This window comes from Bufo bufo, chromosome 2 (genome assembly GCF_905171765.1).
Source record: "Bufo bufo chromosome 2, aBufBuf1.1, whole genome shotgun sequence".
Lineage (NCBI taxonomy): Eukaryota > Metazoa > Chordata > Amphibia > Anura > Bufonidae > Bufo > Bufo bufo.
This window is the reverse complement of record NC_053390.1, coordinates 530,439,548-530,466,642: the sequence shown is the minus strand read 5'-3', so window position 1 is coordinate 530,466,642 and position 27,095 is coordinate 530,439,548. Positions and strand designations below refer to the sequence as shown.

Below are 27,095 nucleotides of genomic sequence, written 5' to 3'. Positions count from 1 at the left end.
TGTGTTGTATTCTTACTTGGTTAAACATGGCTGAGTATGGCTGATTCCTGAAAGCTGTATTGTGCATGGTGTCTAAACATGTCTTCTGTTCGCTGACCTTTCTACAGGCTACACTCACCAGAGCATTATATGAAGGAGGCCAAGAAACTGAAGCATAAAGCTGATGCCATGGTAAGTTTCTTGTTAGACTGATGCCATGGTTCTATATGTGCATGACAGAGTGTTGGGTTTGACAGCTTAGGACATTCTGGTTTTTCTGGCATCTGGTCTGATTTGAAAGACTGCAACATTTTAGATTTTAAGGAAATGTGTCGCCAAAAATGTTATCTGCCAGTTAAAACCAGATTGCAACGCACATCCATAGCGAAGAAAAGTACACAGTGCATGCGTGGCACTTGGTCCACTCACTTCTATGGGAGCTCCGAAAAGAGCCATGAATGGAGAGCCCACTGCGCAAGCATGGCCACCTCTCCATTCACCTATGGGAGTTCCGGAAATGGCAAAGCCGGTTCTCAGATATTTTTGAAACTCCCATAGGAGTGAATTGAGGGTGGCTGTGCTTGCATGGTTTACTCTTGTTAACTTTGAGCTCCCCATTCTAGATATAGGTGCAGGTCCCAGAGGTACAAATCACGAGAACGGACCTCCAGGATACCCTTTTAACAACTGAAATGTTAGGGTACTTTCACACTTGAGTTGTTGGATTCCGGCAGGCAGTTCCGTCGCCAGAACTGGCTGCCGGATCCAGCAATCTGTATGCAAACAGATACCATTTGTAGACGGATCCGGATGCGGAGCCGTCTCCTAAATGCATTGCAATACCGGATCTGTCTCTCCGGTTGTCATCCGGAAAAAAACTGATCTGGTATTTATCTTTTTCACATTTTTAAAGGTCTGCGCATGCGCAGACCGCAAAACCGGATCCATTTTTCCGGAACACTTGGGGCTGGATCCGGCATTAATGCATTTCAATGGAAAATAATGGCGAGGCGAAACGCGCGGCGAAAAGCGCATCAGGCTAGGAGCCATCATCTCCATTTCCTCTCCTGGTTAGTATGGGCTGCTCCACTGTCTCCTTGATTTGCTTGTTGCATGTGGGTCAGTATTTCATCACAGGTGTGTGCTTCGGCACACTGTGCTGACCTCCCTGCAACATTATCGCAACTTATGTGATTGTATTGTGACATGTGGTTTGTTACACAGTTGCTTATCCACTGTGTGGTTATTTATATGTATTGTTACTAGTATATCACATCAGTATAGATATGCAACCTTTCTATTTAGCCCAGCTTTACCATCTGTACTTACAGTTTGAGGATTGATGGTGGCTCTGTTGTACTTGTCACATTATCCTCCTGCATTTTTACCACTAAAGATTGAGTTACAATAGATGTGAGACTTTATTTGTTTTCTATTTAATCAACACACATATTATCCTATTTGCTAGCTAAAAATAATTTTGGTTGTCTTTTATAATACATAGCAATAACTCCAAAAATAATTATTACTTTACATTCCCCATATGTCTACTTCATGTTTGGATCATTTTGGAAATTCCATTTTATTTTTTGTGGACGTTAGAAGGCGTAGAAGTTTAGAAGCAAATCTTGAGATTTTTCAGAAAATTTCCAAAACCCACTTTTTATGGACCAGTTCACGTCTGAAGTCACTTTGTGAGGCTCACATAATAGAAACCACCCAAAATGAACCCATTTTAGAAACTACACCCCTCAAGGTATTCAAAACTGATTTTACAAACTTTGTTAACCCTTTAGGTGTTCCACAAGAATTTATGGAAAATGGAGATGAAATTTCACTTTTTCCATTTTAATCCATTTTTTCCAGTAACAAAGCATGGGTTAACAGCCAATCAAAACTCAATATTTATTGTCCTTATTCTGTAGTTTAGAGAAACACCCCATATTTGGTCGTAAACTGCTGTACGGGAACATGGCAGGGCGCATAAGGAGAGGAACGCTATATAGTTTTTGGAGGGCATATTTCACTGGGATAATTTGATGCACCCATAGAGTAGAAACTCTAAAAAAAAAAAAAAAATTACCCCATTTTGGAAACTACGGGATAAGGTGGCAGTTTTGTTGGTACTATTTTAGGGTACATATGACTTTTGGTTGCTCTATATTACACTTATTGTGAGGCAAGGTAACAAAAATAGCTGTTTTGGCACCATTTTTGTTTTTTGTTATTCACAGTGTTCATCTGACAGGTTAGATCATGTGGTATTTTTATAGAGCAGGTTGTTACGGACACGACAATACTAAATATGACTACTTTTTGTTTGTTTCAGTTATACATAATAAAGCATTTAAAATATATATATATTTTTAGTGTGTCCATATTCTGAAAGCCATATTTTTTTTTACATTTTGGGAGACTGTCTTGTATAGGGGCTCATTTTTTTTCAGTATGAGATGACTGTTTGATTGGTACTATTTTAGGGTGCATATGACTTTTGTGATGTAAGGTGACAAAGAATGGCTTTTTTTTACACAAGTTAAATTTTTTTTATGGTGTTCACCTGAGTGGTTAGGTCATGTGATATTTTTATAGAGCAGGTTGTTACGGACGTGGAAATTAATATGTAGACTTTGTTTTTTATTTATTTCACTTTAGCACAGTAGCAGTTTTGAAGCAAAAAAAAAATCATATTTTAGTGTCTCCATTGTCTGAGAGCCATAGCTTTTTTTTATTTTTTGACCAATCTTCTTAGGTAGAATCTCATTTTTTGCAGGATGAGGTGACTGGATCTCACAGGTTCTCTCGGAAGGCAGCCACGATGCCTAAGGAAGACATCGGGCTGCCTTCCCTGCCATGGGGTCCCAGTCACAGCAGCGCAGGGACCCCATAGACACCGACACCAGTGAGGATACCGCACATGCTGCGGTCAGCGCATACCAGGGTGGATAAAAATCGATGATAAAAAAAATAAAAAAAATCTGTTTTTTTTTAAATTTAAATTAGATTTTTTTTTTTATTTAAAATGCTTTTTGAGGAAAATATATTACCATCCAAAGGTTATTCAATCATGAAATAAAGATTAGTTTTGTAATCATGTAGAATAAGGCTGTATATGTTACCTTTTTTTAGTAAATAAATTCCATTAATGCATTCACAATCAGTGAACACATGCGGGCTGCCATCTTTTTTCACAAGTCCGGCGATGCACAGGTAAGCCCTTACCTGTGCCTGTGCGCGAGCCGGTCTGAAATCAAATGCGGTCACCGGGAGCAGGCAGTTCTGAGAACAGCCGTCGGGGGCCTTCATCGGGCTTTTCTCGGAACTGCCTGCTCCCGGTGACCGCATTTGATTTCAGACCGGCTCGCACACAGGCAAGGGCTTACCTGTGCATCGCCGGACTTGTGAAAAAAGATGGCAGCCCGCATGGGTTCATGGGCGAACAATGCGAACTGGCCATCACTGTTCACAATGTCCTGCTCTTCCAGAGGTTTTTGTAAGATTATTGGTCAGTTTCTCTGCCTACAAGATATTATCACAGATGCTTGGTTTACTTTTGCAGTTCTCAAAACTGAATTGGACTCAGCAGAGAACTGATGCGTGAAAAACGCTCATGTACAAAGCACCATAGAAATGGATTGGTCAGGATTCAGTGCGGGTGCTATGCGTTCACGTCACGCATTGCACCCGCGCGGAAAACTCGCTCGTGTGAAAGGGACCTAAGGGTTAAGACTGATTAATAGAGATATCCAGGGTAAAGGCAAAACCTGTGTGTGAAAGTGCTAATACATGACCTAATTCCTTTCAGGGACCCTTCGGACCTGGGATATAAGTAATTAAGGTTCAGATAGCCTTACGGCTAATGGGTTCCCGTTTAAGGTCTATTTTAAAATATAACATTTATTTAGTATTCTTTAAAATTAATGGGAAAAAGAAAAGAAAATTTTTTTAAAAGTTCAAATGCTATGGTGCTTGATAACAGTGAATTACTCTGTTAATTATATCCACTGCTTATATTTGCAGTCTCTGTCTTTAATGTATCTATAAATCTAACCTGAGGAATTGATATAACTCTCTTCAAATGGAAGAGCAACTTGATTTGTTTTTATTTGTGTGGCCATTTGTACGTCGGAAAAATGCACCGATTTTATGATTGGCCGAAAGGATTACAGTTTGCAGTGGCTTTTTCCCATTTGATAGGGGGATGGGGTGAGGTAGCAGTTGGAAGATCTAAATTTTAGCATACCCGAAGAACTTTTGTGATTGTGATTTTTAGTGGCTACTTACAGATATTTACACAGCAGTTGCAGAGAGAGCAGAGCCTCTAGGTGTAATGGTAACACCCCTGTTGCTCCTAGAGGCTCATTTGCATACATTAAAACATAATTTTTCTCGGCAATGTGGGCACATATGAACGTGGGACCATCACATGTCTTCAGCTGTTAAGTGCACATGTAACAGGTCAGCCAGTTACACAGGTACAAATCTGCTGACAGATGCCCTTTAATTTAAATGGTATGCATTATCAAATTGTAAAAAGGCATCTTTACACAGTTCAGCTAGATGTCAAACAGAGAGCTTGACTTGTATTATCCCAAAAATGTTCCCTTACATTGCCAGAAACCTTGGCAGGGTGACTTTTTCTAATAAACATTCTCTGAAACCCATATACATTCATCCATACAATAGGGGGCTTCATGCAGTCTGAAGCTGCTGGTTTCTTGCATGACTAATACAGTTAGAATGTCCCCTTCACGGGCTGTTTGTGTGATATAGGCACTGCTTGCCATATGTTCCCTGGCATCCTGCCTGGCTCACGGTTTACATTCCTGTGAGAAGGATCAGCCTATCCCCTCAGCTGTGCAGAGCCAGAATCCTATTAACTGCTTCATGGACCTGCCTGACTTGGGAACCATAACATGACCATACGACCCAAAGGGAGCCAACCTCTTCACCTATGTCCACAGAAGAATACCTTCACTGCAGATCAAGTTTTAGTGAAAATATTTTTGTTCCAATACACGTATAATGGGCACTACTGACCTATCAACGCATGCAGTGCCGCTGGGCTTCTGCCAAGATGTATTTGGCACTTACTTTTCGTATTGTCAATTAATTACTCGGTAGCGTCTTTGTCTCATGGGACTGAAAGTTCCTAATATCCTCATAAATTATCTCCACGAACATACCTTCATTAGTAGATGTCATTACAGCAGCAGGATTACCCAAGAAACCTGCCATGTGCAAAGCCGCCAGCCACATTTTGTTAGGCCCAGTTCGCGCAGAGTTTTTCTGGCGCTGATTTTGGAGCGTTCCCACCTCAAGTACAGCTTAAAAAAAAAGTCAAAACAGCCTCCAATTAATTTCAATGGGAAGCAGCACTTACGTTTTTTTTTTTGGAAAACAAAATTGGAAAACATTTTAAAAAAACAGCTCCGCATGTATGCATGCGGTTTTTGTACGTTTTCTTGTGTATATCCGCACCAAAAACCACGAACTGAAAATTCAGTTGAAGTAAACACCCATTGGTTAAAAAAAAAGGCACAGAATCTGCACTGAATTTTGTAGGTGGATCTGTTGTCTGAACATACCCTCAGTCACTGATAACATTGTTTCCCACTTCAGAATCCCAAATCTGCAATCTATTTCAGAGAGGATGGATTTAATTTTTTAAAATTTGGCTTGCTTTGTTTAATGGTTTTCTTTTGAATTTTCATTCTAGTTGGACAAGATTGGGAAATCCTTAAACTACCTGGATGCTGCTATGTTTTTCATTGAGTGTGGTATTGCAATGGAAGCTGATGTACAGGCGCCAAAGTCTGCCTACACTATGTTTGCCGAAACTGTTGATCTCATCAAGTAAGTGAATACGTTTCAAGTCTGCGTTGATGAACCATAGATACGTCCATTGTGTACTCGGGGTATTCTGCTACATTTCTGCAGTGCTTTGTTAAAGGGGTTTACTATTATTACTATGCAATAAATAAGTATTATTGCAATGTACATGCAATAAAAATTCTGTTCTCCTGCATTCAGTGGTGGACCAACACGCTCAGTAGATTCCCTGTTCTCTTCCCTCAGTTCTGGCGTAGTGATCTGCCCCAGACACCTTTTCATTCCATCATACCTACTTCTAAATTCTTAGAAATATATAGCTATATCGCTCTCTAGACAGTAGAGAAGGAAATTGTGGGGGCATCACATACCATATGTATTGTTGGGGCTATATGTGAGGAAATATTTTCTATGCATTGGAGGAATTAGTTAAAGGGGTTGTCCAGCCGTTAATATTAACCCCTTTAAGGCAGCTGACCAGAGTGTCTTTAAATAAGATGTTGTCAGGGCTGAATTGGATCTATTGCCATCCAGGAGCTGCAGTATGAGGTGAAGCAATAATCTAAGGACTGATTTACATAACTGTGATCAGCCCTGGAAACACCAGCTGTGTGTTGACTGTGGCTCTCCTGAACTGAACGGACTCTTAGCGCTCATGCACACGACCGTATGCCCTCCGAGACATACGGTCTGTGAGCGGGCTATATGTCCCGAAGCAGCATACATCGTGCACACCGCATCATAGGTTACTATGATGCTGTGTGCATCGGGCCGCCCGCGGGACTATTGTACCGCACTCATATGACATTATATGATATTATGAGTGCAGGACAATAATCCCACGGATCACAGGTGCTCATTGGCCGCACACTGGCCACCAATGATAATACAATAGAGGGAGGGAGAGGGGGGCCGGGGGGGCCGCACACTGTGCCACCAATGAAAATAATACAATAGAGGGAGGGAGGGGGGGGGGGCGCACACTGTGCCACCAATGAAAATAATACAATAGGGGGGGAGGGGGGGCGGGGCCGCACTGGCCACCAATGAAATTAAAACTGGGGAGGGAGGGGGGTCTGCCCCCTGCTGCCTGGCAGCCCCTGATCTCTGATAGGGGGCTATGATATGCACAATTAACCCCTTCAGGTGCAGCACCTGAGGGTTAAATTGTGCGGATCACAGCCCCCTGTAAGAGATCGGGTGCTGCCAGGCAGCAGGGGGCAGTCATGTACACAGTTCTCAGTATATTCTAACTAGAAGCGTCCCCATCACTATGGGAACGCCTCTGTGTTAGAATATACTGTCGGATTTGAGTTTTCACGAAGTGAAAACTCAGCTCTGAAAAAGCTTTCATACAGACGGATCTTCGGATCCGTCTGTATGAAAGTAACCTACGACCACGGATCAAGGACGCGGATGCCAATCTTGTGTGCATCCGTGTTCTTTCACGGACCCATTGACTTGAATGGGTCCGTGAACCGTTGTCAGTCAAAAAAATAGGACAGGTCATATTTTTTTTGACTGACAGGAAACACTGATCACGGATGCGGCTGCAAAACGGTGCATTTTCCGATTTTTCGGAAATGGAAAACGGCACAACGGCCACGGAAGCACACAACGGTCGTGTGCATGAGGCCTTAGAGACAGCAGGAGGTTTTACATGGCAGGTCAGAGGGTGGAGAGGGGAAGAAGATCCAAGGAAGGCAGGCTGTTCACACAGGCTGTAGTTGGAGAGGAATGCACACACAAGGCAGTTTTCTTCATCCTGGACACACATACAATGTATTACTGGGACACACACACACACACACACACACACACACACACACACAAGAAATATTTCAAACTAGGAGCAGGTTGCAGACTTAATATCCGAGGTCTGAAAATGAATGGAGACTACATCCTGAAACAAAGTACAATTTTATTTTAATCTAATTAACCTCTAACAACTCATTTTATGTTACAGGTCTCCATAGCTTTCAAAGGGAATGTGTCATCAGAAAGTGACCTATTGTTTCAATCACATTTTTGTTAAACATGTTTTTTAGAATTTTTTTTATTTTATTTTTTCATGTCACTATATTTCAAAAAATGTATATAATCCTGGAATTAGCCTAAAGTTTAAGACTGAAATTGTATAGTGGGCACTCAATATCTGCAGCTACACTCAGGGTACAACACTGCAGATATTGAGTGCCCACTATACAATTTCCTTCTATATACTATATTGTGGTTGGGGTGAACCACACCTTAGTGTGAGCACCTGTTCATGTTATCAGGAGGGGTGAGCTACTATATTTACAATTTTTCTAAAGTTTAAGACTTCCTGTCTTTTGAGAGCAGCAACATGGGCCTTAGACACAATGGACAGGAGCTGACCCTATTGAGAGTTTTCATGCTCTGCGACCTGTGCAGAGGTCAGGACCGAGCTGATAAGCTGTGATATCACTTTTTGTGAATGGTGGATCCTGTGTTATCTATATAGAGGTGTTACTTGTCATTGTAATTTTGCTGGTGGTGGTTAGAGATGTCGCGAACATAAAATTTTCCGTTCGCGAACGCAAATTTACGCAAATGTTCGCGAACGTGCGAACCGCCATAGACAGGCGAATTTTAAGACCCACAGGGACTCTTTCTGGCCACAATAGTGATGGAAAAGTTGTTTCAAGGGGACTAACACCTGGACTGTGGCATGCCGGAGGGGGATCCATGGCAAAACTCCAATGGAAAATTACGTAGTTGACGCAGAGTGTGTTAAGTTGAATTCGCAATGCGATTTAATATAACCTGCATTAACCGCATTGCGATTACAACTTAGATCTGAGTTCATAATGGTTGTATTGCTAGAATTGACGAATATAACGAATATAGCACTATATTCTCAATCTTCGTTATATTCTAGCAATACAACCATTAGGAACCCAGCTCGAAGTTGAATTCGCAATGTGATTAATATAGCCTGTATTAATCGCATTGCGATTACAAGTTAGTCAAATTTGTGACACTGCAGCTTCAGAATGAATCTAAGATGGATGCTGTCCAGGAGGTGGGAGGGAGGGTATGCTGATTGGCTGGAATGTGTCTGCTGACTGTGAGGTACAGGGTCAAAGTTTGCTCAATGATGATGTATAGGGTGCGGACCGAACATCGCATATGTTCGCCCGCCGCGGCGAACGCGAACATGCAATGTTCGCCGGGAACTGTTCGCCGGCGAATAGTTCGGGACATCTCTAGTGGTGGTGGTGATGATGGTAGCTACTTAAAGTTACCTATAGGAAATCATGATCTATTATTAGGGCCAGTGTGAAAATTGCAGGATTATATACATTTTATTAAATATACATAGTGACATGGAAAAACAAAAAAAACAAAGATTAAAAAAATATGTTCAACATAAAAACATGACTTAATAGATGATTTTCAGCTTAAAGGGGTTATGTCATGGTTGATGTAAAAAATTAAAATAAGACATCATAAAGTATAGAAGACAATATCTTTCTAACAAAACTTAGACCAGCTCTGTACCTTACATGGATCGAGAATTCTCCACGTGCATTGCTCCAATTGTCCTGCTGGTTTGTTTTCAGGCTGGCAGCTTAGTGGGGGTGTCCTTTCTCAGTGGGGATTTCCTTCCTGCTGTAGCTGTTTCCTTGTCTAACTGAAGATATGACTGGTGACAGTTAAAGGGAACCTGTCACCGGGATTTTGGGTATAGAGCTGAGGACATTGCTAGATGGCCGCTAACACATCCGTAATACCCAGTCCCCATAGCTGTGTGTACTTTTATTGTGTAAAAAAAAACGATTTGATACATATGCAAATTAACATAAGAGTCATATCTTGTGTGATCAAAGAAGAGTCATATTTTCAAGCTCTAATTCATCTCGGTAATTTGCATATGTATCAAATCGTTTTTTTTTACACAATAAAAGCACACAGAGCTATGGGGACTGGGTATTGCGGATGTGCTAGCGGCCATCTAGCAACCCATGTCCTCCAGCTCTATACACAAAATCCCGGTGACAGGTTCCCTTTAAAAATGTAAACGGAGCGAGTGAGGGGGACAAGAAATAAAAAAAAAGAACAAACAGCAGGTGGCGCTATACAGATACATTTTATTAAATAACTCAGTGGCTATATTACATTTTTAATTACATGCAATTGCAAAAGTATTCAGATCCAGGTGCTGGTTTGAAAAATGAATATGTTTCGTGGCTCATCCCCTTTAATTTTTCTGTCTTTTGCCTCTTATCCCATAGGTTCATTATGAAGCTGAAAAACTTCTCTGATAGTTTAGCACCTGCATATGAAAAATCATTTGCAGCTTTATGGTAAGTATGAATATACTATGTCGGGAATACCCATACTTCGTGTGAGCTCAGGTTGCCTGCATGATGCCAATATTTTTTTCTTACCTTGTAAAATTTAGCATGCGTTGCCAGTCCGTTCTCTACATGGCAATGTTTCGCTACAAAAAAGACACAGCATTAAAGTATTCCCGCACTCTTGGGGAACACTTCAAGGTAAAATACTTTAACTTCAAAGAACTATTACGGTATTTGATTTCTGTTTGCTTGGAAAAACAATACATGTATTTTTCATTTAATGAATTTCATATATTTTCTTTATCCTAGAGTTCATCCAGAGCTGCACAGGCACCTTCCCCATGTGTTGCTAGGTAAGCCTAACTTTATCGAACCAGTCTTTATCTAATCAACTCCTTTTGGTGGATAAATAAAACTTAGGCTGGCAATTGGGGCAGTTATTGAGAAGGTGCAAACCTCGGAGCGCTTGTGAACAGCGATCTGCTTCCGAGAAACAGTAAATCTGTGTGGGGACAAGTGATTGGTTGTCCCGATATAGTAGAGTTGATTGCTGCATGTAAGCACAGCTCCCACCTCTGTTTATGATCAGGCAATTATCAGTAACGAATAGTTTGTTCCCGATAATTGCCTACACAGTCGGCCCGTGTAAAGAGGCTTTAGGACTCAGGCAAACAACCTTATTGCTCTGATCTGTACTGTGTCACTTGTAGCACTTTTTGGGGCCCTGCTTTACCTCTGACATGTCTGTGACACAACCGCCGGTAATTTGTGGGGTGGGAGTAGATTGTTGCCTTTAACCCCACTGTGTATAACTCCCTGCCTGCCGCCGTTCTCTTAAAATAAAGACTTTTATAATATGCTAATGAGCCTCTAGGTGCTATGAGGGCGTAAAATCAGCACCTAGAGGCTCAGTCTACGCACCCTTTGGCACTCCCATGTCAAGTTGATTGACTTTCGAGTTCTCCTCGGTGTCCCATAAATCCTGTGCCTGCGCCGTCTCGTTTAGTATTCGGCACAGTGAGTGAAGGACGCGCTCCTGCGTCCTAAACAGGACGGCGTGGGATTTACGGGACACTGAGGAGAACTCGAAAGTAAATCAACTGGACCTGGGCGTGTAAGTCTTTATTTTAGGAGAACGGCGGCAGGCACGGAGTTATAAAGCATACTGTTATGTAGTGCTGACATTAGCACATCGATAATGTCAGGCAGCTACATAACGTTATTTCTCCTGACAGAAACCCTTTAAGCTCTGACAGTGGTAGGGTATAATAAGCTTACTCTCAGTGTAATATTGACTATTGGGGCTCATGCACACGAACTTATTTTCTTTCCGCTTCCGTTCCGTTTTTTTGTGTGGTCCGTATGAGGAACCATTCACTTCAATAGGTCTGCAAAACAACGGAAGGTACTCCGTGTGCATTCCATTTCCGTATTTCCGTTCCGCAAAAAAGTAGTGCCTGTCCTATTATTGTCCGCAAATCGCGGTCCGAGGCCACATTCAAGTCAATGGATCCGCAAAAAATATGGAACGCACACGGAACACATCCGTATGTCATCTGTATTTCAGCTGTATTTTGCGGATCCATACTGTAGAAATGCTATGCCTAGCCGATATTGCTCATGTGTTTGGTGATTAATAAGTTACTATTTCCGTTCTGCAAAAAACGGATAGCATATGGAAACCATACGGATATGTTTTGTGGAATAACCGAACGGAAGAGGACTTAAATCAGAGGGAAAAAAAACTCTGATACAGAACAACGGATCCGTGAAAAACAGACCGCAAAACAACAGTCATGTGCATGAGCCCTTACAGTGTATAATATCAGCGATCAGTGTGATGTACGTTCAACTGCCCTAGTGGGAGTAAAATAAAAAGTAGAAAAAAAAAATGTGAATATATATATATATATATATATATATATATATATATATATATATATATATATAAAAAAAAGTACAGCATTTTTATAGGGAAAGTGGCATTTTTAACTCTTCCTGACATATGACGTAATAGTACGTCATGACGGCAAGTGACTTGACGCAGTTTGACGTACAATTACGTCATAGTGATTGGGCGGGCACTGGAGCGGTGCAGTGGCCCGGCAGTCCCTGATGGTAGGCATCGCTGTAAAAGCTGATGTCGGCGGATCAACCCCTTCTATGCCGCCATCAGCACTGACCGCAGCATAGAAGGGGTTTGCGGCGCGTGAGGGAGCCCACCAGGTCCCCGCGCTTTTGTGGCGGGGACCCGATGGGTGACGAGGCAGCCCGATGCCATACAAATGCTGCCCAATGCCTTGCATGGCATCGGGACCTGCCTTCTACGGGGCCGAGGAGATCCAGCCCCAGGCCTGAGCCCCAGTGATGGGCAAACTGCGGCTCTCCAGCTGTTGTAAAACTACAAATCCCATCATGCCCTGCTGTAGGCTGATAGCTGTAGGGAGACTGGGAATACTGGGAGTTGTAGTTTTACAACAGCTGGAGAGCCGCACTTTGCCCATCCCTGTCCTAGGCAACCTGTTTATTACTCCGTGTAATCCACTAACAGGCAATGCATTACAATACAGATGTATTGTAATGCATTGCAGAGGGGATGAGACCCTCAAAAGTTGAAGTCCCAGACTGGGACAGAAATAAAGTTTTAAAAAAAGCAAAACAAAGTGTTTTTAATAAAAAAAAAAAAGTTTCAAGTAAAAAAAAGAAAAAAACGCTCCTTTCCCCTGATTTTATAATAAAAGATAGAAATAAAAAAGGAAAAGACACATATTAGGTATCACTGAGTCTGTAACGACCGGCTCTATAAATATCACGTGATCTACCCGGTCAGATAAACACCATAAAAAAAAGCCATTTTTGTCACCTTACATCACAAAAAGTGCAACACCAAGCGTTCAAAAAGGCGTATGTCCCACAAAATGGTACCAATAAAAGTCACCTCATCCCGCAAAAAATTTGCCCCTACATAAGAAAATCGCTCAAAAAAAAATAAAAAACTATAGCTCTCAGAACATGGAGACATTAAAATATAATATTTTTTTTCAAATATGCTATCATTGTGTTAAAGTGAAATAAAAAAAAAAAAGTATACATATTGGGTATCTCCGCATCCGTAACAACCAGCTCTATAAAAATATCACATGACCCAACCTCAGCTGAACATCGTAAAAAAAAAAAACTTTGTCACCTTACATCATAAAAATTGCAACACCAAGCGATCAAAAAAGTGGAGGCCCCCCAAAATAGTACCAATCAAACCGTCACCTCATCCCGCAAAAAATGAAACCCTACCTAAGACAATCGGTCAAAAAAAAATAGGACTCTCAGACAATGGGGACACTAAAACATCTTTTTTTTTTTTTGTTTCAAAAATGCTATTATTGTGTAAAACTGAAATAAATAAAAAGTATACATATTAGGTATTTCAGTGTCCGTAACGATCTGCGCTATATAAATGGCACATGACCTAACCCCTCAGGTTAACACTGTAAAAATAAATAAAAACTATGCCAAAACAACCAATTTTTTTGTCATCTTGCCCCATAAAGTGTAATAATGAATGATCAAAAAATATGTACCCAAAAATGGTACCAATAAAACATCAACTTTTCCTGCAAAAAAACGAGCCCCTGCACAAGATAATCGGCAGAAAAAATAAGATATATGGCGTTCAGAAAATGGAGACACAAAAACGCTATTTTTTCAAAAATGCTTTATTATGTAAAACTGAAACAAAGAAAGTAGACATATTTGATATCATTGCATCCGTAACAACCTGCCCTATAAAAATAGCACATGATCTAACCTGTCAGATGAATATTGTAAAAAATAGAAACTGTGCCAAAACAGCCATTTTTTGGTTACCTTGCCTCACAAAAAGTAATATAGAGCAATTAAAAATCATATGTACCCCAAAATAGTACCAATAAAACTGGCACCTTATCCCCTAGTTTCCAAAATGTGGTCACTTTTTGGGAGTTTCTACTGTACGGGTGCATCGGGGGTCTTCAAATGGGACATGGCATCTAAAAAACAGTCCAGCAAAATCTGCCTTCCAAAAACCATATAGAGCTCCTTTTCTTCTGCACCCTGCCATGCGCCCATACAGCAGTTTACCACCACATGTGGGGTGTTTCTGTAAACTTCAGAATCGGGGTAATAAATATTGAGTTTTGTTTGGCTGTTAACCCTCGGTGTGTTAAAGAAAAAAATGTATTAAAATGGAAAATCTGCCAAAAAAGTGAAATTTAGAAATTTGATCTCCATATTCCTTTAATTCTTGTGGAACACCTAAAGGGTTAACAAAGTTTGTAAAATCCGTTTTGAGTAACTTGAGTGGTGTAGTTTCTACAATGGGGTCATTTATGGGGGGTTTCCACTATGTAAGCCCCACAAAGTGACTTCAGACCTGAACTGTTCCTTACAAAGTTAAGAATTGCTTCTAAAATTCTAAGCTTTCTAACGTCCTAAAAAAAATTAAAAGGACATCTACAAATTGCGAATTTTTCAAACTTTGGTAAGTTTGGGATTTCTTCATAAATAAAGGTGAAATATATTGACTCAAATTTATAACTATCATGAAGTACAATGTGTCACGAGAAAACAATCTCAGAATGGCTTGGATAAATAAGTGTTCCAAAGTTATTACCACATAAAGTGACGCAGGTCAGATTTGCAAAAAATGGCCGGGGCAGAAGGGCGAAAACTGGCCCTGGGTAGAAGGGGTTAAATGTCAAACAATACAAATAATAAAAAAAATAAATCACACAGCTGGTATTGCTGTGTCTGTAATGGCGCAAACTAAAAAATTACCTCTTATGTGGTGAATGCTGTAGAAATAAAACAAAACAAAGCCAGGATTGCTTTTTTTCAGCATGCCAGCGATAAAACAGAATGAAAAGCGATATAAAAGTCATGTGTACAACCAAAATGATACCAATGAAAACATTTACTGCCCCTGCAAAAAAATAAGTTGTCACATAGATCAGTGGACAGAAAAATAAAAAAGTTATGGCTCTCTGAATGGGGTGATGCAAATACAGATGTTTGGAAACAAGTATGATGTAAAAGTAAAGTAGTGGAACCTAAAAGCCTGTACAGATTTGGTGTTGCCATAATCCCACTTACCGGTAGAATAACGGTAAAATGTTAATTATGTTGAACTCTGTGAATGGTGCGAAAAGCAGTGGGTTTTTTCTTTCTGCTTCTGGCGCCAGCAGCTGCAGAAAACCGCTAATCAGTGTCTTGCCACACCCAATCTGATTCTGATGACATAGGTCATCAATATCTAGAAACCGGAGAATCCCTTTACTGTGAATTCCGTCATTGACCTTTTGCAATATACTGCATTCAATTCCTAACTGAAAAGATTGTTTCTGCAATAACATAAATCAATGGAGCTGTTCACGTCTACATTGGATCACCTCCTTTCTTGTAGAAGTACTGGTACTCCTTCCCCGATGTCTCCAACGCCTTCACCTGCTAGCTCAGGAGGATCTCAACCAGGGTCCATTGCCAGCAACAGTGGAGGGCAGAATCCTTCGGTTACCATCCCCCAGATGATTCACCAGATAGCATCATCTTACGTCAATATCACTTCCTACTTCCTCTATGCCTATGACATATGGGAACAAGCCGATATGCTTGCAAAGAAAAATAAAGGTATGATCTAGCTTTTAAAGTGTATGTGCCCTGTATAGCACTTGTTTACATGCATACATTTTGGTCACCCTGCTGGTGTTTCCTTATTTACTAGCTTTATATTGTTAAATTAGGCCAGTTTCAAAGGGATTATTTTATTCCATATAGAGCAGTACATATTCTTAATCTTCCATAGCTGTAGTGCTGCTAACATTTGCATCCATTTTTGAATGGTATTGGAAATCTATTCTTTGTAGCCATGTTTTAAAGAGTAACTGTTTCATAAATAATTAGGACAGGCGAATATTTTTCTCGCTTAGGGTACTTTCACACTTGAGGCAGAGGATTCCGGCAGGCAGTTCCGTTGCCGGAACTGCCTGCCGGATCCGGAAATCCGGACGCAAACTGATGCATTTGTGAGACGTACCCTTCTCACAAATGCATTGCAATACTGGATCCGTCTTTCCGGTTGCTCATTTTTAAAGGTCTGCGCATGCGCAGACCGCAAGTCCGGATCACTTTTGCCAGAACACTTGGGGCCGGATCTGGCATTAATACATTTCAATGGAAATTAATGCCGGATCGGGCATTCTGGCAAGTGTTCAGGATTTTTGGCCGGAGAGAAAACTGCAGCATGCTGCGGTATTTTCTCCGGCCAAAAAACGTAAGAGGGACTGAACTGATGCATCCTGAACGGAATGCTCTCCATTCAGAATGTATTAGGATAAAACTGATCTTTTTTTTCCCGGTTTTGAGCCCCTATGATGGAAATCAATACCGGAAAACAAAAACGCTGATGTGAAAGTACCCTTATGTAGCGCCGACATATTATGCACTTTACAGGCTTTGTCATCACTCCCTGTTCCCAGTGGAGCTCCTAATCTAGATTTCCTTTTAGTAAGTATGTCTTTGGTGTATGGGAGGGAGCTCATGCAAACACGAGGAGAACATACAAAATCTGCAGATGTCACCCTTGGGACCCTATTACAGCGGAGCCAAGATGCCGGTCCCCCCCAATATAAGAAACTTTGTATCTCATCAGGGAAAGGTTCTTCCTTCTCCTCTCATCAGACTGCTCCCCTCTCTTCACTAAGGCTACATTCACACAACAGTGAAGAACCAGTTGAAGTCAATGGGTCTATTCTCTGGGCATATTTTTTTTAACGGTTAGTAAATAGTGGGTGGCAAAAAATTAGGAGATGTTTTCAAGGCCATACGGACCCTATTGAAATCAATGGGGCTGTTTTTAACGACTGTTTAGACAGGAGTGCACCTAATGATCGTTAAAAACGAGTACACGATTAAATAAATGGGTTTAAAATTTAAAAAATGTGCACGCGTGGAGACAGTTGCTTTTCACTTTATGCAGAAGGATGTGTGACTACATCACGCTGGAAGCACAGGTCCTTTTGCATCAAGTGAGGAGTGACGGTCTCTGCATGTGCAAGTGAATGATTTTTTTTTTTTTCTTCTTTCTTACACAAGTGCATTATTGGGAGCATTATTAGTACTGGGAGCCAGTAATGAAGGCATTTGTTATACTGGAGTCTACTAATGATGGCATTAATAATTCTGGGGGGCACTAATGGGCCATTCTGTATACTGGAGGACACTGGGATGCAATGTTTACACTGGGGGGCACTATGGGAGCCATTATTCACACTAGGGGGGCGCTATGGGAGTCATATGATATCCAGGAGCACTATGGGGGACATTATGTATACTGTAATAAGAAATAGTTGTAAAGCAGCACAAAATGGACCTTCTGACCTGTCCGGAATGCATCAGCTGTGATGGAACCGCCAATCCAACGCCGTCCCATGTATATGAGTAGATAACAGAAGATTTCACAGCAGCATATCCAGTGTGACTTTTATTGGGGACCAAGAGTGCACACACAAATACGACGTTTCGGCTACGCAGTAGCTGATTCTCAAGTATGAGATACTTGCGAATACTTGAGAAATACTTGAGTAAGGCTACTGCGTAGCCGAAACGTCGTATTTGTGTGTGCACTCTTGGTCCCCAATAAAAGTCACACTAGGTATGCTGCTGTGAAATCTTCTGTTATCTACTCATTATGTATACTGTGACACTATGGGGGGACATTATACTGTCGTGGGAATGTAGCCTCTTAATTTGCTGCTCAAATACAACAGGCTGCCTGCTCACTGAAGGATCAGATCACATAGAAGTCTATGAAGTGAAGGTTAAGTGCAGAGTGACTGCTGGAGACAAGCAGAGAAACATCAGTACTCTGCAGCTTAGATGTAAATCCAGCATCAGTCTGTCAGAGTAATGAAATGACCCTCCATTACTACTGATGCTTCTGAGAGTGTGCTACAGAGTTACGCCTCTTGCATACGACCGTATGCCCTCTGAGACGCACGGTCTGTGAGCGGGCCATATGTCCTGGAGCGGCATTGATCCTGCGCACGGGAGCTCACAGCATCATAGATTACAATGATGCTGTGCACATATGGCCGCCCGCGGGACTATTGACCTGCACTCATAAGATCATATAATTGTGGGACAATAGCCCCGCGGGCGGCCCAACGTGCACCGCATCATTGTAATCTATGATGCTGTGTACTCCCGTGCGCATGGTCATGGACCGTATGTCTCGGAGGGCATACAGTCGTGTGCAAGAGGTCTTAGGAAGCAGTGTCTTCTGTTTCTCCATGTCCTGTCCATTCATGATTCCAGCTAGTCTCCACCCTAGCTCAGAAAGAAATTAGAATTATAGACAGATTACAGAGGGAAACTCTGCTAAAAATGACAGATACGTAATAAAATGTCCAGAAATAGTGTTCCTCATTTACCCCCACATGGCAGCTTATTCTGAAAAATCGCCAGAAACGACAACTACACTTTAACCAACTACACAACTTTTATTTGCTTGATGGTGGATAGACTTTCTGTTTGGGAGGATAACCTGGCTATCGAATAAGGCCAAGTTCACACGTCCGTTATTTCAATCAATCTTGGTTAAAACCTTGTCGCACTCTGTTGTAGCTTGGAGTAGGGTTCCCGCCCCAGATAAACAAAAATAGACAAACTCCAGCGTAATTTGAAAGCTTGTTGGCGCCAACTTCACTAGCGGTACTTCCGCAATATATTCTGACAGAGCGCCAGCCTACTTTTCTTCTCTTCATCACCAGCGGCATTAGTCTGAAGAAGGCCAATAGGCCGAAACGTTACATTGAAGCCGCAATATTTACTCAATAAAAAGCAAAACAAGCTTTCAAATTACGCTGGAGTTTGTCTATTTTAGTTATTTCAATCAGTTATTGTGATTGTGAGCCAAATACTCAGAGATCAAGTGTAATGATTTGTATTATTCTGTGTATTCGACCCACACCTGGTTTTGGCTCAAAATAACTGAAGTGTGAACTAAGCCTAAATCGCCCCACCTTCCTATAGTAAGTGACCCTCCTAGATGACAGAAATCTGTGGAAACACTCTCACACGCCCATAGAATAAAGCTCAGGTGGTGTATTCAGTTATATTCTCATATTTCACCAGCACAAGTTTCTCACAATGTCTTCTCTGTGCTTCAGATTTCTTTGCAGATCTCAGTGCGGTGGTCTGTCCCCTGGCCCTGAACAGCTCCATGACTGAACTGGTACGCTACACTAGACAGGGTTTACATTGGCTGAGGCTGGAATTAAGTATGACTTAAAATGTGCTGGAGGGCACTTACTCTCTGAACTTTTTTTGCACTTTGAAAAGCCTGGAGTTTGCGAATGGGTTCATGAATTCTAGGAATATAAAGATAATATATATCTATATATCTATATGGCTCCTGGGTTCTCTTATGACTGGAAGCCTGCTGAACATTGCCCAAAATGATGGCATCAGGTTATGTGTGATGCCGAAGAAAAGACAATGAGAGAATAATAAATTTTATATTTTTGATTACAACAAACTGCAAAGTGGTGTTGGAAAGGTCAGCCATGTTAGTGGTCTTTAAACATTTCTGTGGAAAACCAGCAGAAGAAGAGATGTCTTCTGGAAGATCTTCATCCTCCACATGTAAGTTGTGGTGTAACCCAGCAGGCCTATGCAGAACGCCTGAAAATTGCCAAATGAGCTGGCCTCCTTCCTGACTAGATGAAGAAGGAAGTGGTTGCACCCTTATCTGTACAGAGTATAATGCTATATGGCAGGGAATAAAATATGACAGTGCGTATCTTGCAAATCTAAACCCACAGCTTTGTGCCTTAATCCAACTTCCAAGTGTCCTTCTGGTCCTGTCATATCTTATTCTCAAGCTGGAAACTAAACTGCACATTCTTGCACATGCACATTCTTATTTTATCATTTATCTCTGGTGGGTCTAGCACTGCTCTTTCTCTAAGCTATTGGGACTATAAACGATTGAACTACATGTTGGTGTACATTTCAACGTTGCCATTGGTCTATAATTTCTGCCATGCTTTTACATCGAGGCTGAGTATTCTTCAGTCTTTTTATTGTAGTTTAATGAAACTGGTCACCAGGACAAGGTTCCCCACATTTGTGTGATGCGCCGTCAAAGCTGAAGGCCAATTGCAGGTCAAGGGAACACGAGTAATCTTACTCCAGCTAACTCCTCCTTAGAAATGAGACCATGTGGGAAAGCTGAGAGGGGTCGGGTCTACCTGCAGCTCTGACTCTTAGGCCTCTTGCACACGAACGTATGTATTTTGCGGTCCGCCAAAAATACGGATGACATACATGTGCATTCCGTATTATGTGGAACAAAACAGCTGGCCCCTAATAGAACAGTACTATCCTTGTCCGTAATGCGGACAATAATAGGACATGTTCTATTTTTTTGCGGAACAGAAATATGGAAACTGAATGCACACGGACTAACTTGTTTTTTTTTTTTTTTACGGATCCATTGAAGTGAATGGTTCCCCATATGGTCCGCAAAAAATGGAACAGAAATGGAAAGAAACTACGTTTGTGTGCACGAGCCCTGGTCTCTGGAGCCAGTCATTGGCACTAAATGTGTTTAGCTTTGACAGGACGGATCTTCTCGGGGCAATGTTGTGTCTAAGCCTATTGCTTCATGGTTATTAACAAAAGATTGTTCAGTCGACAACTATCATCCTTAGCTCATCCTTTAACATTGCACCTCTTGAATTCTTATGAGGAGAAGAACAGAATGTAATGCAAGGTATGCATGTGGCCACTTATCTTGGAGGGAAACAACATATCCAAGCACTGTCTATTCCTATAGTCAAGATGCCCCCCTGGCCAGTGACATCTTGTGCTTAAAGAGGACCTTTCACCGATTCTTACCCTATGAACTAACTATACAGATAGGTAGAGCGGCACCCGGGGATCTCACTGCACTTACTATTATCCCCGGGCGCCGCTCCGTTCTGCCGCTATGCCCTCCGGTATCTCCGCTCACTAAGTTATAGTAGGCGGAGATACCAGTCCCTAAGTTATGGTAGGCGGAGTCTGCCCTAGCGCTGGCCAATCGCAGCGCAGAGCTCACAGCCTGGGAGGTTATTTTCTCCCAGGCTGTGAGCTCTGCAGTGCGATTGGCCAGCGCTAGGGCAGACTCCGCCTACCATAACTTAGGGAACGGAGATACCGGAGGGCATAGCAGGAGAACGGAGCGGCGCCCGGGGATAATAGTAAGTGCAGAGAGATCCCCGGGTGCCGCTCTACCTATCTGTATAGTTAGTTCATAGGGTAAGAATCGGTGAAAGGTCCTCTTTAAGCCCAGTTTTATCCATGTACAATACTGTATTTAATATGTTGGTAAATGAATGATGCATCTGAATGGCAGCCTTTTCACTCCATCAATAATCAAGTTTTTACATGGAGTCCAGTGGGCTTCCCATTTTTGCACAGATCCTTGAAGAAATGGAGGCTGTTCCTGGCCTACACTAACATTCCCAAGTAAGCATGCCTATCTACTTTATTTTCCCCTCTTTAAAGGGCAGCTGTCAGCAGATTTATGCATATAAAACTGGCTGACCTGTTACATGTGCACCTGGCAACTGAAGGCATCTGTGTTGGGCCTCTTGCACATGACAGTATGCACGGTCCGTGAGCGGGCCATATGTCCCGGAGTGGCATTGATAGCCTGCACGGGAGTACACAGCATCATAAATCACAAAGATGCTGTGCACGTCGGGCCGCCAGCGGGACTCATAAGATCATATGTAATCTATGATGCTGTGTGCTCCCGTGCGCACGATCAATGCCGCTCCGGGACATATGGCCCGCTCACGCACCATATATCTCGGAGGGCATACAGCCGTGTGCAAGAGGCCTTGGTCCCATGTTCCTGCATTACTGAGAAAAATTATGTTTTACTATACACAAATGAGCTTCTTGGTGCACTAGGGGCGTTGCCGTTACTCCTACCATGCTGCACCTGTGCTGGATACTAAATTGCACAATGCAGTGTGAGACTTTAAGTCAGGGCCAGGCATGAACACATTTATACTGTCTGACCCTGTCAATCAAAGTGGAGAGGACGTGGCAGTTGTAGAGAAAGCAGAGCCTCTAGGTGTAACGGCAATACCCCCGATTGCTCCTAGAGGCTCACTTGCATATATTAAAACATCATTTTTCTCAGTACTGCAGGCACATATGAACATGGGACCAACACAGATGCCTTCAGCTGCCAAGTGCACATGCAACAGATCGGCCAGTTTCATAGGTACAAATCTGCTGACAGATGTCCTTAAACATTCAGGCATGTATGATATACCATACTTGGAGCACTTAACTAGCCGGCAATACACAACTACTTTTCTTCAGACTGGTGGCTGTTCTTTTTCCAAAATTCATGTCCTATACTGATCACTGCTGTATATTTCAGTTTAGTTCTTAAAGGAAATGATGTAATCATGAGACGTGTAATAAGATGTTAATGTGAGGATTAGTCTAGCAAAGGAACAGCTATCATGTTAGATTCCCATTGAAAAAATGGGATTTTGGGGATTTCAACACTGAATGCACACAGATATTCTTGTGAAAGTTCTGTTGTGTGATCATACTATTAGACTTGAATATACAAGGTACTGAAAGTGGTAATGGCTTGTAGGTGCTTAATTCCCATGGTGCTGTGATGGTCCCATGTGTGTAGACCAAACCTGATGTTAAGCTCCGCCATTGCAGGGTCTATTTGACAAACTTGCACTATATGAGTCAGGGGACATGGTCTCAGGTTTCATCTCTCTATATGTCTGAGCCAAAAGGTAATCTCCTATATAAATTCAGTTATAAGTAATACACTCCTTGAATTGCTCTCCTCTTATGAATATTTCTCAGAAAAGCCACACACTTACTAAAAATCCAAAGACCGATTTTTCTCAGAGAGAAATAATGATCCTGAAACTCTTCCAAGTTGCATTCTAGTTTATCAGGGAAAACACTAATTAAAGGCTGAATACGTAAAACTGCCCAAGTGCTCTCAAAGGGAACGCTCCAAAATGTATTAACCTTAATTTTCAGTCTGTAGCTCAATTGGACAGTATTTTGCAAGCATCTGCAGTGTACCATAGAACATTAGAGATGGTCGGGATTGAGGGGCAACCTTGTTTCATATTGCTGAAAAGGTTATACTTATATCAAACAACAGTTTCCTACAATCCCCAATAATGGTGGGGAAAAATAGGGAATTCAGACCCTATACCCTCATAGCAAACACAGCACCTATGATTCTACAGTGGAGTAAATGAGTTGTCCACTGCCCAGTGAGCTCAATATGGGGTCACTTTTAAATGGAACAGTTCTCAGAATACGAGTATATCAGGGAATTGCTTTTTCCTTTTTGGTTCTCCAGAGGCAACAAGGACTGTTAGTACGTTCATGTAGAAACATATCATATGACTGTGGTTACCTTTACTTTGTATATGAGGTGAAACCTAATAACCTATGTTGCTTAGTCATCATCTGAGCTGTATGGGACTAGTTTCAACCGGGATCTGTGAGCATATTGTTCATGGTAACGTCCCTTTACTCTCCTGGATTAATCATGGAAATATAATCTTTATCTTAATCTAAGTGCTATATGATCCGCACTTTAGTTCTTGGCAGAGAACCATCTCATTACACAGCCATGCTGCTCATGTTGCTGCTGCTGAACTCTCGTAGTTCTAATATTTCTGGTGCTAGAGATCTCATGGGTTCCTAGGCCCATCAGTGCTGAAACGATATATCTATGTCCTTTATGGTCTCCCCATATAACACACCTCAAACTAAAGAGACTGAACACGTGTGCATCCCGTATGAAATGTATAAACTCAACAATCTCATTATTCCTAATTGTTTTCCTAATGTAAGTAGGCTTTAAGGTTATGAACGTTCTGCCATTCCATGATGCATCATTCATTTGTTTCCCTAATTTGAGTAGGCTTCTATGTTGAGTAGCATTCTTTTTATTCTTCTCGCGCATAATATTTTGTTACCAGCAGGTGGCACTGTTGCCCTGATCTATGTGAAACAATAGGCTGTCGCACAGGATTGTCCCAACGTGGACACCTACAGGTGAAGAGTAAGTACTTCACACCAAAAATTATTCAAAAGTAGTACAAAAACATAGGATTTGCACGTCTTCCTTTACAAGTTTGGGACCACAGGCACATGGGTTCAGTTCCTTGCTACGAGTTGCCGTGTTTTATTCAGCTCATCGCTGAAAGCATGAATGGTCTGTCACGCCACAACTCATGAAATGTTCAAGCAGCAGCTGTAGTGACATTATGCAGACTGGGCATTCATGATGACATTGGCAGTGCCCAGTCTATATAAAATAGACTTGACGCCAACCGTAACATGATTTGTGTCAGGCAACTTTATTTATTTCCTAAGGAAATTATCACTTAAAAATCAAAAAGTTTAGAAAAGCTGCCACAACAAAGTCCTATAAAATGACATGTAGTGATCTCTGTCAGGTGTTACCAGAGCCATAGTGCCGTGCCACACTACATTTCACTAGTCCGAGCGGCATCTGTTAAGGGACAGGGTGACTGTGTGCAATGGGGAGATGTGCAGAGAACCGTTGCTGGAGGTAATTGGTGTATTTTAACTACTTCTGGAAATGATCTGCGTTCTGTGAATACTCTATAGGTGCCTTGTACAGTCCCTTAGGGCAAGAGAGACTGAACAGATCTGTGATTTTGTTTATTATGTTATATCTTTTATTTAACGAGGAAAGTCTACGCAAAATCTCTTTCCAAAGAAGCTGTGCCACTCCTATTTTGTTAATGATATTGTTGACGATGAGGATAATTTGCTGTAAAGAACAGAGGAAAAAATGATTTATTCTTTCTTTTTGGCAAAAGAGATGTCAAGAATTAAGCTGTAAATAAAATATCAAATACATTTTTATGAATGGTTTCTGGTTTCTTTCATGAATAGCATTCGCCTCCACTGTAAATTCACCAGGGTGGACAAGGTCTCGGGCAGAGGGGGAATATTGCTTACAGCAACCAGTTTTCATTTTCTAACCTCTTCTGACCCCTGAAAGGTTCTGATTTATCTTGAGTTCCAGCTCGTAGAGAGGCTTTTAGGCAGCTGCCTCTAATTCAGCGTCTGACCCTTTAACCAGGACTTTGGTTATTAGTCAGAGCCTATTGGTAATGCCAGTAAGTATGGTATGAAGCCATAAAATTACTGGCGTATAGCTTTGTACTGCTCTCATTGAAGTATATTGTGGGAATTGCAAATGTGATCGCACACTGCATCCAGCACTCTGCCCTCCATGCTGGATGAGACATTGGTTTATATTTTGGCCAAAGCATAGTAAGCCACTCACCGCGTCAAGGTCGTCTCAATTGAGTGGTCCCTAACTCTTGTTCCTACCTGTTCATGGGCCATGACAGCCACATAAAATCCAGGGAATGCAGGTCAGCATGCAAGCCAAGTACACTTTGCTTGTAACCCCGTCCGGTGCCATTACAGCTTTCATCGGATCCAGGGATGCAAGTACCAACATGCATGCTGAGCCCACCATATACTTCTCCTGGAGCCAGATGGCTAATGGTAGGTTCTATATAAGCAGACTCAGTTTTATACTGACTTTAAAACCAGCCTCCAGGACAGATTAACTGGTCAGGTGTGCTTGACTCAAAGGAGATCGCCACGCCTCCAATATATGCTACAAAGAAAAAAATATAAGGGGTTGAGTCCGCACAACCTGCCTGCAGGTGCACATCACTATGGCGAACTACATACACAAACGGAAAATGCAAATGTGATCGCACACTGCATCCAGCACTCTGCCCTCCATGCTGGATGAGACATTGGTTTATATTTTGGCCAAAGCATAGTAAGCCACTCACCGCGTCAAGGTCGTCTCAATTGAGTGTTCCCTAACTCTTGTTCCTACCTGTTCATGGGCCATGACAGCCACATAAAATCCAGGGAATGCAACCCCTTATATTTTTTTCTTTGTAGCATATATTGGAGGCGTGGCGATCTCCTTTGAGTCAAGCACACCTGACCAGTCAATCTGTCCTGGAGGCTGGTTTTAAAGTCAGTATAAAACTGAGTCTGCTTATATAGAACCTACCATTAGCCATCTGGCTCCAGGAGAAGTATATGGTGGGTTCAGCATGCATGTTGGTACTTGCATCCCTGGATCCGATGAAAGCTGTAATGGCACCGGACGGGGTTACAAGCAAAGTGTACTTGGCTTGCATGCTGACCTGCATTCCCTGGATTTTATGTGGCTGTCATGGCCCATGAACAGGTAGGAACAAGAGTTAGGGACCACTCAATTGAGACGACCTTGACGCGGTGAGTGGCTTACTATGCTTTGGCCAAAATATAAACCAATGTCTCATCCAGCATGGAGGGCAGAGTGCTGGATGCAGTGTGCGATCACATTTGCATTTTCCGTTTGTGTATGTAGTTCGCCATAGTGATGTGCACCTGCAGGCAGGTTGTGCGGACTCAACCCCTTATATTTTTTTATATTGTGGGAATATATCATGGCTTTTGACCCCTTCAAAAACTGCAGCTTGGTGCGGACCATAACTACGATCGTGTGCATGAGGCCTAATACAGTATCAGCAAAGTAAATGAGATTAGACAAACTAAGGGCTATATATAAAAGATCAGGCAGACGATTGGCCGCAGTATGTCAATTGTTTGTTCGGTTCTTTTGTACGGATTTCACTATTTTTAATGGAAGGGTGAGATCTGCGGCAAAATCGCATTAAACACAAGTAACGCCTCTGGTACTTGGAACAGAAACCTGTGCAGATATTTGGGGTCATTTATTAAGACCCGTGTTTTAGACGCCGGTCTTAATAACCCTGCACTGGTGCTTCATGCGACAGTTATGTAGAAGCTCCGGCC

The 27,095-nt window shown here is 41.9% G+C and overlaps 1 protein-coding gene across 2 annotated transcripts in view; it reads left to right on the top strand.

Moving 5' to 3' along the window:
* Positions 1-20,475, top strand: part of AFF1 (AF4/FMR2 family member 1) — a 134,395-nt gene extending 113,920 nt beyond the window's left edge. For both annotated transcript variants that reach the window (XM_040417973.1, XM_040417972.1), the window contains exons 15-21: positions 108-171; positions 5,699-5,835; positions 10,071-10,142; positions 10,241-10,334; positions 10,446-10,489; positions 15,574-15,797; positions 19,337-20,475. In XM_040417973.1, coding sequence (XP_040273907.1) covers positions 108-171; positions 5,699-5,835; positions 10,071-10,142; positions 10,241-10,334; positions 10,446-10,489; positions 15,574-15,797; positions 19,337-19,458 — 757 coding nt within the window. In that variant the 3' untranslated portion in view covers positions 19,459-20,475. The remainder of the gene's footprint in view (positions 1-107; positions 172-5,698; positions 5,836-10,070; positions 10,143-10,240; positions 10,335-10,445; positions 10,490-15,573; positions 15,798-19,336) is intronic.
* Positions 20,476-27,095: the final 6,620 nt, after the last annotated feature.